Source organism: Salmo salar, chromosome ssa10 (assembly GCF_905237065.1).
Source record: "Salmo salar chromosome ssa10, Ssal_v3.1, whole genome shotgun sequence".
NCBI classification, from domain to species: Eukaryota; Metazoa; Chordata; class Actinopteri; order Salmoniformes; family Salmonidae; genus Salmo; species Salmo salar.
In genome coordinates, this window is record NC_059451.1 from 34,340,530 (window position 1) to 34,359,653 (window position 19,124).

General features: G+C 43.0%; 1 protein-coding gene across 1 annotated transcript; it reads right to left on the minus strand.

The window, feature by feature from the left end:
- Nucleotides 1–16,254: 16,254 nt before the first annotated feature.
- LOC106560225 (multifunctional protein ADE2-like) lies at nucleotides 16,255–17,102 on the minus strand. Its single transcript, XM_014122855.2, has 3 exons — nucleotides 16,844–17,102; nucleotides 16,429–16,608; nucleotides 16,255–16,323 (listed from the first exon to the last, which is right to left on the minus strand). The coding sequence occupies exons 1-3, from the start codon at nucleotides 16,958–16,960 to the stop codon at nucleotides 16,255–16,257; spliced, it is 366 nt and encodes a 121-aa protein (XP_013978330.1). The 5' UTR covers nucleotides 16,961–17,102.
- Between the last annotated feature and the right edge of the window lie 2,022 nt (nucleotides 17,103–19,124).

Sequence of the window (19,124 nt, forward strand, 5' to 3'; positions counted from 1 at the left end):
TGGTGAGGCCTAATCACCCTCACTAGAAAGACAGGAGACATTGTTTTTTTAATGGGCTATGCAAACACAAATAATTAAGAAGAAGTTTATAATTTATCAATAGTCCTATGTGTGATTCGGACCACGAGAAGGACAGAGAGAGAGCGCTTACGGGATACAATTATTTATAGAGATTTATTGTAATCTGTTTATTTTTTATTTAACAGGCAGTGTTGTTGGTTACAACTGTATGTTGTTATTCTTTTTGATATTTGTTTTAGAAGTCTGGATTTCCTGAATCAGGTAGTAATAATAATTTGTCATGGAGTAAATTAGAAATACCCTAAACTACTATTGTTCTGGTCTATCCTCTCTCGAGGCTATGGCAAAGGTGACCACAGATGGTATCTGGAAGATCATTTGGCCAAAAAGTGTGTGAACCTCAACATCCCCTTTAACTGGATGAAATAATGGCAAAAATGGGAGTCAATAGGGTCCTTCACCACTTCTATCATGAGACCTGAGTCCGAGACAGCAACCTGTACACAGCATCCAGTCGAAGTTATCAACTGCTTTTTCTCTCATGCTTCTTCTCTCAGGAGTGCGACATGGGTCCATGTGGAGTGAGCATGGAGAGTGATCCCATCCACATTTCTCTCATGCTGTTGGTGTACTGGTAGGAGAAATGGACAAAGACATAATGGACTGTAAAGGACATTGGTGGCTCAGGTGAGAGACATTATCAAGGGCCATCCAATTTGAAAGTGCCATTAAAAAGGACGAACTGAAACACTATCTGAAGAAGAACATGAAGAAACGCCAGGAAGGATGAGTGCCGGGGATGGAGGGGGGTGGTCAGCCATGCCCGTAATTTATTAAGGCTTTATCCAAAATTGTTTATTTGGGGTATCAGATTGATTGTGGAGGTCTGCACACCTCAAAATGTACTGTAATTTAGACAAGAATTATTGAGGTACAATCTGTGAATACCACAAATGGGGGCCATGATGAGAAAAGATAATGCTAGAAAAATATGTTAAATGTAAATGAACATTCTGCCAGTATCAATGTGTGCTAAGTTGAGGGTCTTAAATTAAAGTGATAGAACCAACGTGAAGCACTAAGGTCTGTCATTCTAAATTTGGGTTGGATAATTTATCAATAGTTATAATTATGATTTGGAAAGGCTAGGCTTATAGAGACAGAGCTGTGCCCTGAAAGGTGAGGAGAGCCACTAGATTGTAGCTTGGGCTAACCTTGCCCCAATCTCATTCTTAGCAAGGTTGGTGTGACACTCTTATAACATGTGTTCTCTCTCTCATCCCTGTGAAATGTTATTAACATAATGTAAGGAGATCTGTGCCTCTCTGGCTGATAAGATTTCAGTAGCAATCATGTTTTCTGCTCCTCCAGAGGATGGTGAAACTAATGAGCTGCCAACTCTGGATGAGCCCCCATTTTCCCCTGTAGATACGGACGATGAGTAATGATTGAATGTTTTTCTTTTAACAAGTTGAGGGAAAGGTCATCTAAACCCTTAACCTGTTTCTATTATGTGGAACACTGAGCTGATGAGCAAACACCAACCTTTTGAAGGTCTTGGCAGAATTGTTAAACAACTGGGTTTTATATTTTCACTAAGTTGATGTCCCAGGGACCAAACCCCCGATTTTTGTAAGAGATATTGAAAACAATGTGTCATACTGGTGGGTGTAGCTGGTGTACGCAGTCAGGAGAATTGGGAGCAACGTAACTTTACTCAGAATAATGAATGGTGCAAGGTAAAACACTACACTTGTCCAAACACAAACAGACGAACATCAACTTTTACGCACGGGCAAAAAACAGCACCCGTCGAAATAACCAGTCACCAACATTACCGATCATGACATAAAACAATCCCGCACAACACCATGGGGGAAACAGAGGGTTAAATACATGAACAATAATTAGGCGAATGAAAAACAGGTGTGTAGAAACAAAGACAAAACAAATGGAAAATGAAAAGTGGCTAGTAGACCGGCGACGCCGATCGCCGAGCGCCACCCGAACAAGGAGAGGAACCGACTTCGTCTGAAGTCGTGACAGTATCCTCTCCTTGATGCGCGGCTCCAGCAGCGCACCGATGCAGGCCTCGGGGACGACCCGGAGGACGAGGTGCAGGGCGATCCGGATGGAGACGGTGGAACTCCCGCAGCATCGAAGGGTCCAACACGTCCTCCACCGGCACCCAGCATCTCTCCTCTGGACCGTACCCCTCCCACTCCACGAGGTACTGATGGTCCCTCGCCCAACGCCTCGAGTCCAGTATGGACCGAACTGCATACGCTAGATCCCCTCGATGTCCAGAGGGGGCAGAGGAACCTCCCGCACCTCAGATTCCTGGAGCGGACCAGCCACCACCTGCCTGAGGAGAGACACATGAAACAAGTGGTTAATACGGTAATCGGGGGGAAGCTGTGGCCTGTAACACACCTTGTTTATTCTCCTCAGGACTTTGAATGGCCCCACAAACTGCGGACCCAGCTTCCGGCAGGACAGGCGGAGGGGTAGGTTTCGGGTCGAGAGCCAGACCCTGTCCCCCGGTGCAAACACCCGCTGAAGGTGCACATGAGCGGCGTCCCAGGTCTCTTCTGAGCGCCTAAACCAGTCATCCACCGCAGGAGCCTCGATCTGGCTCTGATGCCACGGCGCCAGAACCGGCTGGTACCCCAGTACGCACTGGAAGGGGGAGAGGTTGAGGAGTGGCGGAGCGAGTTTTGGGCCATCTCTGCCCAGGGTATGAATGCCGCCCACTCCCCCGGCCAGTCCTGGCAATAGGACCTCAGAAACCTACCCACATCCTGGTTCTATGGGCAAATTCCCAGCTGCGCCTGAATCTACGAGCGCCTTATGCTGGGAATGCGGGGAAAAAATCAGGAAGATTAATAAACAAAAACATGTGAGCAACGGGGGGCTCTGGGTGAGCCTGGTGCCGACTCACCTGGGGTGACACGAGAGTGCCATGCCTGCTGCCTCGACTCCCAGAGGAACCTCCCCAGCACCGACCGGCAGTGTGCCCTCTGCGGCCACAGATGGTGCATGGAACGGCCCCTCCTCCGATCGCCCTAAGTGCAGCACCTCCCAGCTCCATGGACGATGCAGCGGTGGTGCTGGGGGATGGAACCAACAGACCCCGATCTGGACGTCCGCGGGTAGCCAGCAGGTTATCCAACCGGATGGACATGTCCACCAGCTGGTCAAAGGTGAGGGTGATGTCCCTGCAGGCCAACTCCCTACGGACGTCCTCACGCAAACTACAACGGTAATGATCGATCAGGGCCCTGTCGTTCCATCCCGCGCTGGCGGCCAGGGTCCGAAAGTCCAATGCAAACTCCTGTGCACTCCTCGTCTCCTGCCTAAGGTGAAAAAGCCATTCACACACCACTCTACCCTCAGGTGGGTGGTCAAAAACTACCCGGAAGCGGCGGCTGAACTCCTCGAATTGGTCCAACACCGCTTCTCCTTCCCCTCATACGGTGTTGGCTCACTCCAGGGCTTTCCCTGAGAGGCAGGAGACAAGGGCGGACACGCTCTCACGGCCCGAGGGAGCCGGGTGAATGGTTACCAGGTAAAGCTCCAGCTGGAGTAGGAACCCCTGACATCCTGAAGCCGTCCCATCATACTCCTCTCGGAAGAGTGAGCCAAATCCCACCGGGACCAGGTGAAGGAGGCGTGGGTAGTGGTGCCATTGGTGGTGTAGGCGGAGGCGCTGGAGGTACTCCTCTTCTCTCCCAGCGATCCATTGTCTGCAGGACGCGATCCATGGCGGTGCCGAGATGTTGCAGCATGGCCGCATGCTGCTGGACGTGCTCCTCGACCCCTAATATGGGGTTGTCTGCTCCTGCTGTCTTCATATCCTCAGTGGTGCGAGAAATGAAAAGTGGATCGGCGATGGCTAGTAGACTGACAACGCCGAGTGCCGCCCGAACAAGGAGAGGAACCGACTTCGGCTGAAGTCGTGACAAAATGGTTAACATTGAGAGATTTATTCAACTCTGAATCTACAGATCCCTTGTATATGTGTGTGTATTTTTGATACTCACTCCTATTAAAATAAATAGAACCTTTATTATGATTATAGTATTACCATACTAATTGGAAGGGTTTGAAATGATCAAGTGTCTGTTTTTTTTCTGCGTTGATTTAGGGCTCCTGAGTGGCGCAGCGGTCTAAGGCATTGCATCTCAGTGCTAGAGGCATCACTACATACCCTGGTTTGATTCCAGGCTGTATCACAACCGACCATGATTGGGAGTCCCATAGGGCGGTGCACACTTGGCTCAGCGTGGACAGGGTTTGGCCGGGGTAGGCATTCATTGTAAATAAGAATTTGTTCTTAACTGACTTGCCTAGTTAAATAAAGGTTAATGTTACACAATACATGTGTGTAAAAACACCTGCACGGCATCAGCCTCAGGCAAACCAGCATTAGCTGTTAAAACACTGCCTCTCAGTGTCATTCAAACTTACTTTTTGTTATGTTTTATTTTGACTTTATTTTTTATACTTTATCTTTGACCATCATTCTATCTCCCGCCCAGCAACTCCACTCCCACTTATCTCCAATTCCACATCCCAACCCTCAGCTTCCCTTAGCCCATCCCACCTATCTCTGCTGGCCACCCTCTTCGGATTTCTACACAACATATATCTTTCAACTATGCTGTGATGTTTAACGTACAATTTCAATCTATCTAATCGAATCCACAGATTGCGAGTTGAAGATAAATACTTTTACAAAGAGTATTAGTATATTAGTAATTGACTGGCCTGGTCTCTCCAGATCTCCCAACAGTACTATTTCTAGTATTTCTAAATTTAGATCCATGTTATGCATTTTCAGCCATTCCTGAACCTGAGACCAGAAACAGGCTACCTGAGGGCAATACCAACATAAATGGTCTATTGATTCTGTATCCTCAGCACGAAGTCTTGAATCTTGCGTCATTTTAAATATCAACTCATACCATCAAAAATCTCTTCCCAACTATTTTGCAATCTGTATGGCACAGTTGTCAACATACTGGTCCTCAAATTAAACTGGTATACTTTCCTATTTATGCTATTTTTATTCCTCTGACAGTTTTTATCCTTTATATTGGGCAGACAGACCAGTTCCCTACCTCTTCCCGCTGCCACCTGCCTCCTCTATTTTTGGGGTAATGCTGTAATCAATTGTTTGTACTCTTGGATTGAGCAGACTTTCCTGTACAATTCTGATAACTCCATGAAATACATAACTCTACCATTCCAATTTACAATATAATTTAAGAACAAAATACCCTTTTCAAACATCTTTCCCATAAATACAGGTAATTTATCAACCAGCACATTTGAGTTCAGCCATAACATTTGTTGTAATATTTGTTCTACCTTTTCAGGGGGATGAAATGGAAATTGTAGCCGGCTCTCCAATGCTTGGAGGGCCCACACCTGGATATTTTGCACAGATTCTGTTAGACCTGGTGTTCCAAAAAAGGTCCATTTGCCAGGACCACTAACACAAATTCCACCTAGATACCGTTGCCCTAGAGCACACAAAAACTGTATATAACTTGGCCTAAACATCAGCACCGTAGGTACACTACCGTTCAAAAGTTTGGGGTCCTTGTTTTTGAAAGAAAAGCAAATTTGCTGTCCATTAAAATAACATCGAATTGATCAGAAATACAGTGTAGACATTGCTAATGTTGTAAATGACTAATGTAGCTGGAAATGGCAGATTTTTTTAATGGAATATGTGTACAGAGGCCCATTATCAGCAACCAGCACTCCTGTGTTCCTATTGCACGTAGTGTTAGCTAATCCAAGTTTATAATTTTAAAAGGCTAATTGATCCTTAGAAAAACATTTTGCAATTATGTTAGCACAGCTGAAAACTGTTGTTCTGAATAACTTCTCTAGGGTAGGGGGCAGTATTTTGACGACCGGATGAAAGGCGTGCCCAAAATAAACTGCCTGCTACTGAGGCTCAGAAGGTAGGATATGCATATTATTAGTATTTGGATAGAAAACAATCTGAAGTTTCTAAAACTGTCAGAATGATGTCTGTGAGTATAACAGAACTCATATGACAGGCAAAAACTTGAGAAAAATCCAACCAGGAAGTGGGAAATCTGAGGGTTGTAGTTTTTTCAAGTGATTGCCTATACAGTGACTTAGGGTTCATTTTGCACTTCCTAAGGCTTCCACTAGATGTCAACAGTCTTTAGAATGTTGTTTCATGCTTCTACTGTGAATTTGAAGCGAACAAGAGGGCCAGGAAGTTGATGAGTGAGGAAATGACATGAGCTCAGAGGTGTGCGCTCACGTGAGTGTGAGCTGTGTTCCTTTTCTTTTCTGAAGACATTGGAATTGTACGGTTGGAATATTACTGAAGATTTATGTTAAAAACATCCTAAAGATTGATGCTATACATCATTTTACATATTTCTCCGAACGTAAATCAAACTTTTTTTGACTTTTCGTCGTGACATTTTTGCGAGCTTCCTGCATTTGGAGTAGTGGACTGAACACGCGAACAAAAAGGAGGTATTTGGACATAAATGATGGACTTTATCGAACAAAACAAACATTTATTGTGGACCTGGAATTCCTGGAAGTGCATTCTGATGAAGATCATCAATGGTAAGTGAATATTTATAATATTATTTCTGAGTTATATTGACTCCACAAAATGGCGGGTTTGGTTTCGTGTCTGAACGCTGTATTCAGATTATTGCAAAGTGTGCTTTCGCTGTGAAATCTGACACAGCGGTTGCATTAAGGAGAGGTGTATCTATAATTCTTTGAATAGCAGTTTAATATTTTTTAAACATTTATGATGAGTATTTCTGTAAATTGATGTGCTCATTCACCAGAAGTTTTGGGAGGCAAAACATTTCTGAACATTACACGCCAATGTAAAATGGGGTTTTTGGATATAAATATGAGCTTTATCGAGCAAAACATACATGTATTGTGTAACATGAAGTCCTATGAGTGCCATCTGATGAAGATCATCAAAGGTTAGTGATTCATTTTAGCTGTAATTCTGGTTTTTGTGACGCCTCTCCTTGCTTGGAAAATGGCTGTGTGGTTTTTCTTGTCAAGGTGATGTTCTAACATAATCTAATGCTATGCTTTCGCCGTAAAGCTTTTTTGAAATCGGACAATGTGGTTGGATTAAAGTGAAGTGTATCTTTAAAATGGGATATAATAGTTGTATGTTTGAGAATTTTGAATTATGAGATTTGTGTTGTTTTGAATTTTGCGCCCTGCTATTTCACTGGCTGTTGAATAGTGTGTCCCGCAGGTGGGACGGTCACGTCCCACATACCCAAGAGAGGTTAAAGAAGCAATAAAACTGGCCTTCTTTAGACTAGTTGAGTATATGGAGCATCAGCATTTGTGGGTTCGATTCGAGTCTCAAAATGGCCAGAAACAAAGCACTTTCTAATGAAACTCGTCAGTTTATTCTTGTTCTGAGAAATGAAGGCTATTCCATGAAATTGCCAAGAAACTGAAGATCTCATACAACGCTGTGTACTACTCCCTTCACAGAACAGCGCAAACTGGCTCTAACCAGAATGGAAAGAGGAGTGGGAGGCCCCTGAGCAAGAGGACAAGTACATTAGAGTGTCTAGTTTTAGAAACAGACGCCTCACAAGTCCTCAACTGGCAGCTTTAATAAATAGTACCCGTAAAAAACACCAGTCTCAATGTCAACAGTGAAGAGGCGACTCCGGGATGCTGGCCTTCTAGGCAGAGTTGCAAAGAAACAGCCATATCTCAGACTGGCCAATAAAAATAAAATATTATGGGCAAAAGAACACAGACACTGGACAGAGGAACTCTTTCTAGAAGGCCAGCATCCCGGAGTCACCTCTTCACTGTTGATGTTGAGACTGGTGTTTTAACTAGTTGCACATCGTTACAACACTGTACATAGCCATAATATCACTTTTGAAATGCCTTTTTTCCTTTGAAACTTTTGTGACTGTAATGTTTGCTGTTCATTTTTGTTTATTTCACTTTTGTTTATTGTATATTTCACTTGCTTTGGAAATGTAAACATATGTTTCCCATTCCAAAAAATCTCTTTGAACATAATTTTATTGAAGTGAGCAAGAGAGAAAGAGAGCGAGATGAAGAGAGGTTGCATCTGCACTGTAGTAGGACAAACAACAGCATAGAGAACACTAGTCTCTACACTGTAAGGGTTTTTCCAATGAGACTTACCCCCACACCATTGGGTCGCCAGTGTTTTAGCTCTAGTCTAGTTGTGTTTCCATCAGGAGTGTGACACAATGGACTTGGGACGAGTAGAATCAACAACTTCTGCATCATGAAAGGCAGCAGGGGCGGAAATCCCGGGGGGGACGGGGGGGACACGACCCCCCCATTCTGGGAAAAACATGATTTGTCACCCCCCCAATATATCACTGAAACATAACTATGTCATTTAAATAATATTAATAATACGCAATGAAAGCAATTGTGCTGATTATAGACACTTAATAGCGCGTTTTTAAGTTTCAAAAGATTGCGACCCCCCCACCCTTTGCCTCACAATGGTTTGATCCACTGCCAGTTCCTTAGTTGGCAAGGTAACAGAGGGGTCGTGTCTACTGTCTGAAAGGCACTCAATGAACGTAACTGACGTGAGGTTCATCCAGTCAATCGCGCACACACACTAGCTGAGTATGCAGAGCTAGCGCGCAAATATTAACTATTAAGCTAGCTAGTACCTATTCCGTCGTCAAAGATGGAATCTTTGCTATCGTCAATTTATTCCAAGATCAGCATGCAGATGATGTAAGTTAGTGCTTCAAAGTCCCTGTGATAAGGTTAGCGATAAACTGAAGTCCAAACTGAACAGAACTACACTCTCTTCTACCATTGTCTTAAATATATTTAATGGTCTCGTTGCAAAAGCTAAATTGTCGCAAGGGAACTTTTATTTATTTATTTTATTTCACCTTTATGTAACCCGGGTAGCAAAGATTATAGCAAACACCACTGAAACTGAATTGGTGCTCGCTAGCTTTGCAAATTCAGCTATTGTTGGAAGCCAGCCAATATGAAACAAACTATTAAAATTACAAAAGGTTGCTGTCACGTCCTGGCCAGTATAAGGGTTAATTGTCATTGTAGTTTGGTCAGGACGTGGCAGAGGGTATTTGGTTTATGTGGTTCGGGGTGGTGTGTTTGTTGTAGGGGATTTGATTTATGTATTCCGGGGTTTTTGGGCACTGTTCCTTGTTTATGTATTTCTATGTTGATCTAGCTGGTTGTATGTCTATGTTTGGTTAATTGGGGTTGGGACTCTCAATTGAAGGCAGGTGTTGTCTATTTGCCTTTGATTGAGAGTCCCATATAGTAGGGTGTGTTTGTCTTTTGTGGGAGATTGTTTGTGAGCACTGCTTGTTGAGCCTGCCACACTGTTGTTAGTTGTGAGTATCATTTATTGTTTTGTTTTTTCTGTGGATGCCTTACTCTTTTTTTGTGAATTAAAAGAATGAGTATCCATATACCCGCTGCATTTTGGTCTTCCCTGCAACACCACGACATAATTCGTGACAGTTGCAGCATATGTTGTGTAAATGGTGAACTCATACAGCTGTCAACTCTTGTCATTTTAATCCGTTTCACATTTGCTAGCTACCTTTTAGATCGAAGCCCAAATAGAAAGATTGAAGATGATAGAAGCCCATCTCCTACTGTAAATAACCTACACACTGTGTGTGTGTGTAGCCAGCCAGCCAGCCAGGTAGAAAAATGGCAGAAAAATAAAAGACGGACATCAGAGTATTTTTCAATACACCAAAACTCATAGTAAGAACCCTAGTAGCCTAATATCTCAAAGACTAGTTGATAAAATGTTCATAAGAAAGAAATGAAATTCTAATGGAAATGTTTCACAATGATGTCATTAGGCAGAGCAGGCAACAGATTGCACACAGACAGCAGAGTTGGGGACAGATATGCAGGGACAGACTGGCAGAGACAGGGAGTCTCAGGTAAGTTTGTTGAGTCTTTGTTTGGCAACATTATGAAAGGTTCTCAATTTTTTTGACTTGTAAAATAGGAACATAATTGGAAAATGCCATGGATACCCCCACTCTCAACTTAAACTGGTGACTGAACTAAGATTTGTTAAAGGCAATGGTATTGCTGTTGTGATTAGTTGTGTAGTTTTGGGTACCGGTAGTTAGGAGTACGGCAAACACCTTATTTCTTTGGTTCCTCAATATACATTTACCATATTACAATGTAGGCTATGTGTTACAGCACTACTTTTGGTGTCCCCCTCAGGAATTGCTCTTGAGAAGATTTCATGTAATTGTCCCCTCCAAAGTTGATATCAGATTTTCGCCCCTGAAAGGCAGGTGCTTTGTGAGGTGTTCAAGTTCAAAGTTAGCCATTGTTATGTCAATACAAGCTGAAAGGGTCCCAGGGCCTGGGCTTTGCCCCAAGTCAGGGCACGTCAAATGTAACCATGCGCCAGTGAGACATGGGTGCCGTTCTGCGTAGATGAAAAAATAAAGGTATTTTGGGTTAAACACCAGGGTAAATTGTCAATGGAAAATTGCCATGTAGCTACTTTAGTTAAATTCTGTATGACAGATCTTGTTCTTTACCTCCCGTCACGGCTCTCCTCCCTCTGGTATTAATCTGATCACAGGTCGTGACTGATATACACGGCTTCCTCTTTCTTCCCAATTACGTGCCCAGTGACATTTCAGACTCTGCTCCCTGGCATTAAATGGTAGCACTGATGGGAACAATATATCTTGGGGTGAAGCGAGGCATGGGTGTAATATCTCTGGTGGTTGGATCGATGCTAGTCAGTGGCAGGCTGTGGCTTCCTCTGGGAGTAATGTCACATATTTATGCGGAGAGGCAAAGGAAGACCCTGTATGCGTCAGAGTGATGTACTGGGGCTGGGCAAGTGGTGGGTGGGTGGGTGGAAAAGACCAGTCTGAATTAATGCCCCCCCACACACACATCAAATCTTCCATGACAACACAGGGATTGACTAATATGGGTTATCTACTTACTTTGATTATATACTAGCTATTGATTATGTACTGACAGTGTGTCTGTGTGTGTGTACAGATGTAGGATCTTAATCTAATCACCCTGTTGCAGGAGAACTTTCCTGCAATGCAGTTTAAAAAAGCTTCTGAAATTAGTAAATTAGTTTCCATTATGAAAAATGTATCGACCACTATAAAAATGTGCATTAATCATAATACAGATGATAACAAAAATGTCCTGTTGCTGCAGGATTATTTTTCTGCTGTAGCAACCTGGCTCAAATTAAGATCCTACATCTGTATATGTGTGTGTGTGTGTGTGTGTGTGTGGGGGGGGGTCTCGTGTTTTCAGAGAAGAAACAGATAATAAATCATTGTTTTGTTCTCTTTCATGTAATGTTGTACATAAACGCTTAGATGACATTCTTTGTTTGTGACAGTTGAGACATGGGAACACACTAAACTATACTATGTCCTGACTTATTTTTTTACTGTTATGAGGTATTTTAAATAAGTGACAGAGCAAAAGACAAAGAAAGTGGGAGTAGAGAAGGAAATCAGACACTCAGATACATCATCTTTGTGACATGCACATTTAAGGTTGTCATTTCCTGTCCAGAGGAAGCAGTATGGTATGATGATGATAGAGAGACTATGCAGTAGAATAGGATGTGTACATAGTCTGTTTGCACAGTACCCCACCCCGCCCTCTAGTCTCTGTGAACACCTGTTGCAGACGAAGGGGAACATAAAGGTAGACTTAGCAATATGTCAACATAAAACAACAGGGTAAATTCCTTGAAATTGACATCAACTGCCAACAACAAGTACAAATATCATATTATAATATATTATCTGCAAAATAGACATTCAAATTTAACCGGACACTAGAATAACATCTCCCAAATATGGACATACCAATCACCCACCAATCATCTCATCCTATCATAAACAACCTGAATAAATTTGATTGATTGATCAGAACAGGAAAACAAGACTCTTCATCTAAAATATTAGCTCCAGGAAATCCTAGGATGTTATTTATAATGAACAGAGAATCAGAGAATGGACAGAGAATGGACAGAGAACCAGAGAATGTACAGAAAATGGAGAAAATGGACAGAGAATAAAAAAAAAAAAATTGTTTTAAGTGAAAATATCATTGATCTGAAACTGAACAAAAAAAGTTAAATAAAGGTAAACAATAATATTAAATGGCAACAGAAATAATGTAGTTCTTAGTATTTATTTAATATTGACATATGATCTTCCAGAGGGAAGCAAAAAAAAAAGAAACTCATTTAAGCCAACTTTCTTGATCTCTCAAGACACACGATCAAGCTCCTGGAGAATACACAAATAATAAACATGTAACCATTAACTATTTACATGAAAATGTACCTTGTAGTTTACTGAAGAAAAGCCTAGAATGACATTACCTGTAAACAAAAGTGAATTATCACTAAATATATCATTTACAACCAAATGTACGTTCATCAGATATACTCAACATTGTAAATACAATTCATGTATGGTCACAATTGATTTTGACAAGCTACAGGTTTATACAGGCTTTTTTGTTCAAGCCCAGTTCTATCACACCTGATTCTACTATTCATGGCCTTGATGAACAGCTGAGGTCTTGATGAACAGCTGAGTAATAGAATCAGGTGTGGTAGCACTGGGCTTGAACAGAAAAGCCTGCACAACGCTATGGATCGTCAAGAGCAATTTTGATAACTCCTGATATAAACACTGCAACAAATGACAAACTGCTGAGAAACAAGTTCAAAACACTTAAGAAAAATATAGTCATATTTACAAATATGAAAATGGATAGGTGCTCTAAAAACTTCAGCTACAAATGTCCTAAGTAATGATGTACTGTACACACCTGTCCATCTTAGTAAAAGAGCACACATGTCCTCATTTGTAAATGGCAGTATAAATAAGAAAACAGGTGAGAGTATTCACAGACTTGGCTTAGAACATACATTTTAAGTATTTATAATGTGCGATGTACCATGTGTACTGCATGCTTTTGAATTGGCAAAAGTTGTTTGTCATTTCCACATGGGCCAGCTTGCAGGAGCATGCCCACAATCTGCCATAAGTGTCCCTGGTCAGTACTGTATGGCGTGCATCTCATGGATGAGGGCAACGACCTCTTTTTTCCTTGATAATCTGAGAGCTGGTCTCTCCTCCGTTCTAGCAAGACGCACGCAGTAGTACACACCACCACTCTCACTTGCCTGCAACTCCACGAACCCAAAGGCTCTTTTAAGAGCCACCTAATAAATGCAATTAAGCATTCTGTGTCAAAACTATACACTAAAGAGAATGGTCAAAATGTATCCTCTGAGAGGCAATCCCAGGACCTTCAGTTTCAAAGGCGGTGACTGTAACCGTTAGACTACAAACCTTATTATAAACATGTCAACTTGATTATAAACATGTTAACTCTATTTAACTGGACAGTCTGTTGATGACAGGACACCTTCGCTGCACAATGTTTTGGTTGTTCATTCTCTCATTTTATTTTTATTTACCTAGACAAGATCAGTTAAGAACAAATTCTTATTTACAATGACAACCTACCCCCCCAAACCCTAACGGCACTGGGCCAATTGTGCACCACCCTACGGGACTCCCATTACGTCCGTTTGTGATACAGCCTGGAATCAAAACAGGGTCTGTAGTGATGCCTCTAGCACTGAGCTGCAGTGACTTAGACTGCTGCGCCACTCGAGAGCCCAATGAACATTAATTTGTCTTGCTTGGTTAAAAATAAACTGTCTAAAAACAGTTGATGTGTTGAAAACAGTCTCATTTAACAGTTAGGTCATTTATAGTGTTAGCTCTAACCAACCTTTTAGGGATCCCTTACGGCTAAAATCCCATTACCGGGATCGATTTCAAAAATACTAAATTCGTAATATTAAACATTCATGAAGATACAAGTGTCTTACATCATTTAAAAGCTTAACTTCTTCTTAATCCAGCTGCTTTGTCAGATTTCATAAATGCTTTACGGCGAAAGCATACCATGCGATTATCTGAGGACAGCGCCCCGCATACAAAAGCATTAAAAACATTTTCCAACCAAGCAGATGCATCACGAAAGTCAGAAATAGCGATAAAATCCCAAAGGTCCCAGTTACACAATGAATGGTCGTTTGGTTTGATAAAGTCCTTTATATCCCAAAAATGTCAGTTTATTTGGCACGTTTGATTCAGAAATACACCTGTTCCAACTCGCCCAACATGCCTACAAAGGACCTAATAAGTTACTTGTAAACTTGGTCTAAACATTTCAAACAATGTTTCTAATCCAACCTCAGGTACCCTAATATGTAAATAATCGATACAATGTAAGAATAAACTGTTTTCAATACCGGAGAAAAACAATGAGGAGCGCGCTCTCATTCACGCCCACCAAAACACTAGAGTCCTTCTGAGTGACACTTAGAAAGAATACAAATACTTCTTCATTTAAAAAAAAAAAACATTGAACAATTTCTAAAGACTGTTGACTAGTGGAAGCCATAGGAACTGCAATCTGGGTCCTAATAATTAGGCTTTCCTGTAGAAAAGCACTGGAAAGTCCAATGACCTAAAAATATAAATCCTGGATGGATAGTCCTCGGGGCTTCGCCTGCCAAATCAGTTCTGTTATACTCACAGACATTATTTTAACAGTTTTAGAAACTTTAGAGTGTTTTCTATCCAATACTACCATGCATTTGCATATCCTAGCTTCTGGGCCTGAGTAACAGGCAGTTTATTTTGGGCACCTCAGTCATCCAAACTTCCGAATACTGCCCCATAGCCTTAAGAAGTTTTAACAAGCATGGTGTTTTCTTCACGTGTGCACTCACACAAAGTGCTACTTATGTGGATGTCCATTTTTTATTTTTGGGAACACACTGAAAAGTAACTTGACACTGTATTGATGGGTTCTGACTTATAAACGTGAAAATATGAAATATACTTATTCATGTCTGTCACGTCCTGACCATAGAAAGATGTTATTTTCTATGGTAGAGTAGGTAATTGGAGATCATACTTAGGTAGGTTTTTTTTCCACCTGGGTTTGTGGGAGATTGTTTTTGAGTATGTGTATGTTAACTCTGTGTCACGGCTTGTTGTTTTTGTTATTCAGTTTATTTATATGTATTGCATAGTTTCACAGTGTAAATAAAATACGGAACGACACACACGCTGCACTTTGGTCCGCTCCTCCTTTCGGCAACTGTGACAATCTCCCACCACCAAAGGACCAAGCAGCGTGCCCAGGAGAAACAGGAATGGACTTGGGAGGAAATTCTGGACGGGAAAGGACCCTGGAGTCAGGCTGGGGAGTATCGCCATCCGAAAGAGGAAATTGAGGCAGCTAAAGCGGAGCGGTGATATTACGAGGCACTATACCAGCCACGAGTCAAGTGCGAGAGGCAGCCCCCCCAAAATGTTTTGGGGGGGCACACGGTGAGATTGGCAGAGTCAGGTTGGAGACCTGAGCCAACTCCCTGTGATTACCGTGGGGAGCGAGTGACGAAGCAAGCACCGTGTTATGCGGTTATGCGCGCTGTGTCGCCAGTGCGCATTCACAGGCCGCTGCAATCTGTGCCCGTGCCCCGCATATGTCGAGCTAGGTTGAGCATCCAGCCAGGATGGGTTGTGCCAGCTCTACGCTCAAGATCTCCAGTGTGCCTCCACGGCCCAGTATATCCTGTGCCTGCCCCATGTACCCGGCCGGTCTATTCAGCCTGGTACACCCTGTGCCTGCTCCTCGCACTTTCCCTGAGGTGCGTGTTACCAGTCTGGCGCCACCTGTGCCAGCCACACGCATCAGGCCTCCAGTGCGCCTGCCCAGTCCGGGGTGTCCTGTTTCTGCTCCCCGCACTCGCCCTGAGGTGCGTGTTACTAGTCTGGCGCCACCTGTGCCAGCCCCACGCATCAGGTCTCCAGTGCGCATTCCCAGTCCAGAGCGTCCGGCGACAGTTCCCAGTCCAGAGCTTCCGGCGACAGTTCCCAGTCCAGAGCTTCCGGCGACGTTTTACAGTCCGGAACCTCCTGAGGCGGCCCACAGTCCAGAACCTCCGGCGGCGGTCCGCAGTCCAGAACCTCCGGCGGCGGTCCGCAGTCCAGAACCTCCGGCGGCGGTTTGCAGTATAGAGCCTCAGGCGATGATCTACAGTCCGGTGATCTACAGTCAGGAATCATTGTCAATCACGTCAGCAAGCACAATCTCTTTGGTGCGCACATTCACACCAAACTCAATCTGTCAAACAGTCAGAGAAATGCATGTTAACGGGAACTAAGAGCAAAACAATGGTCCACTTCATTACCTCCCATGCCCATCTGAGGGTGGTGCTGAGCCACATACCTTCATGTCCACCAGTGTGCAGTTCTGGGTGGCCCAGGCCCTCTCCAGAACCTCAAACATGGCAACAGTGCTGCGGTTCATGATGTCCACCTCACAGCGGCCGACGTTGAGCCCAGCCAGAGAGAACTTAGTCTCCAGCAGCTGCTCCTCCGACCACTGAGGGTCATTGTTGGCATCATCCTAAGACAAACAAATAGTGACCAAGATTTCAGATAATGATGTAAACTGTAGAACACGCCAATATTTGTATGAAGGTGGATGAGTTGATGATGGATGAAGCACCTAACTTGAAATGTTTTCACTTGAGTGGAAAATTAATGTGTGCAAATTAAGTAGGAATATTGGATTATCAGAGAGACTCTCTGATAATTTCTATGCTGGACATGATTGGACAAATACAAATATACACAAACACCTTGAAGAACATCTCCAATTTCAGAGGGGAGAACCTGTAGCCCTCCTTGACCCCTGGGTTCCTCTTCAGGAAGGATCCAGTAGCCACCCTCTGACAGACCCACTCGATGGGGATCATCTCACAGTGGGCCGCCACGAACGCAGTCTCTGACTGCTGCCTTACAAAGGCTGTCTTGATGCCTGAGGTATAAAAAGAACACCACGAGGACTTACTCAGCCATTGGTGATTAAACAGCACCACAACTACAGCTGTGAAGGAAGCCAATTATCTGTCACAGTATCTAACGAAGGTGGCGCCCCTCCTCGGTCGGGCGGCGCTAGGCCGGTCGTCGTCGCCGGCCTATTAGCTGCCACCGATCGTTGTTTCTGTGTCTTTTGGTTTTGTCTGTCTATCCCGCACCTGTTTTGTGTTTGTCATTAGTGGGGGGTTATTTAGGGTGTATTTTCAGTTGGGGTTCTCGTGCGGGATTGTTTATTGTCCACTCAGGACAGTTGCGAGTGTAAGCTGTTCTTTCGCTGTTATTGTCCATTATATTGCCGGGCTGCGCCCCGTGCGCTTTTTTTCAGTGCGCTTATTTTGGGAATGTGTTTTTCCCCTGGCGGACTTCGCCACGCGCCCTGTGCCCTACGGCTATTGCGTTTGCAATTATTATTATTAAAACACAGTTGCTCCGGCCCTCTGTCTCCTGCTCCTGATTCCACATCTCCACTGGTCCTAGACAGCCGTGACATTATCAGTCTATCAGGGAAGCCATTGTTTTAGATTTTTTTTACATTTTAGTCATTTTAGCATTTTATCCAGAGCGGGGATATTCATGTTATTCAGTTTATTTATATGTATTGCATAGTTTCACAGTGTAAATAAAATGTGGAACGACACACACGCTGCACTTTGGTCCGCTCCTCCTTTCGACAACCGTGACAATGTCACTAAGGGAGAGAGGGGAATGTATAACTTTTACATTCTGTCAGGATATGTTATTGTTAACCATCAGGGATCCTATGGGAGGAGTAGAGATACAAGTCTGGTCCAAGTCAACATGACAGCCGTGAGTTGGGGAGGAGTGAGGAATTTAGGCAGAGGTCAGGTTAGATGAAGTGAGGAAGAACATATATCACTAATCTTCTGGATAGCAACAGAGGTGTATTGGCTGCTCAGATGTGCAAGGAGGGGCTCAATATAGGAGAAAGGGTTAAATACAAGTGCCTTTGTTAATATGTTCTTTGTCTTATGCAACTGTATGACCCAGTGGGTGAATAAACTTGGTTTGAGCTTGATTAAGCATCCGTGAGTTATTTACTCTGTTTATTTAGAACCTATCAGTATTGATCAGTCAGTGCAAATTTATATTATAATGACAAGAAGACATTTGCATGGAGAGAGGGGGAATGTACTGAATTAATACATAAGGTAAGGTCTGTAATGTTAGCTAACGTTAAATTGCTTTGCTCTGGATTGTCGAAAAGGAAAGTGTCTGTCTGGTGTGCTAGCTAGCTAACTTTTTCTTAGAAAGGCAATTTTATCAGCTACAGTTTGTGTTTGAGGTGCATGGCTAATCTTGGCCAAGGCTAGCTAGCTAGCAGCTGTTATCTTTTGAGCTGAAATCTGATTGCACACATAACATTAGCAAGCAAGCCAAATTGACTGTATGGAGTAGCTAACGTTAGATGAGCAATGCCCATTGCATGATGTATAATAAAATATCAGCTCTCATTAATGATTGGAGAAGTGTTTAACATAACCAGTTTATGTCCATTAAAATAACATCAAATTGATCAGAAATACAGTGTAGACATTGTGAATGTTGTAAATGACTATTGTAACTGGACACGGCTGATCTTTAAATGAATATCTACATAGGCGTACAGAGGCCCATTATCAGCAACCATCACTCCTGTGTTCCAATGGCACGTTGTGTTAGCTAATCCAAGTTTATCATTTTAAAAGGCTAATTGATCATTAGAAAACCCTTTTCAAATTATGTTAGCACAGCTGAAACCTGTGTTCTGATTAAATAAGCAATAAAACTATCCTTCTTTAGACTAGTTGAGTATCTGGAGCATCAGCATTTGTGGGGTCGATTACAGGCTCAAATGGCCAGAAACAAAATACTTTCTTCTGAAACTCTTCAGTCTATTATTGTTCTGAGAAATGAAGGCTATTCCATGCAAGAAATTGCCAAGAAACTGAAGATCTCGTACAACGATGTGTACTACTCCCTTCACAGAACAGCGCAAACTTGCTCTAACCAGAATACTAAGAGGAGTGGGAGGCTCCAGTG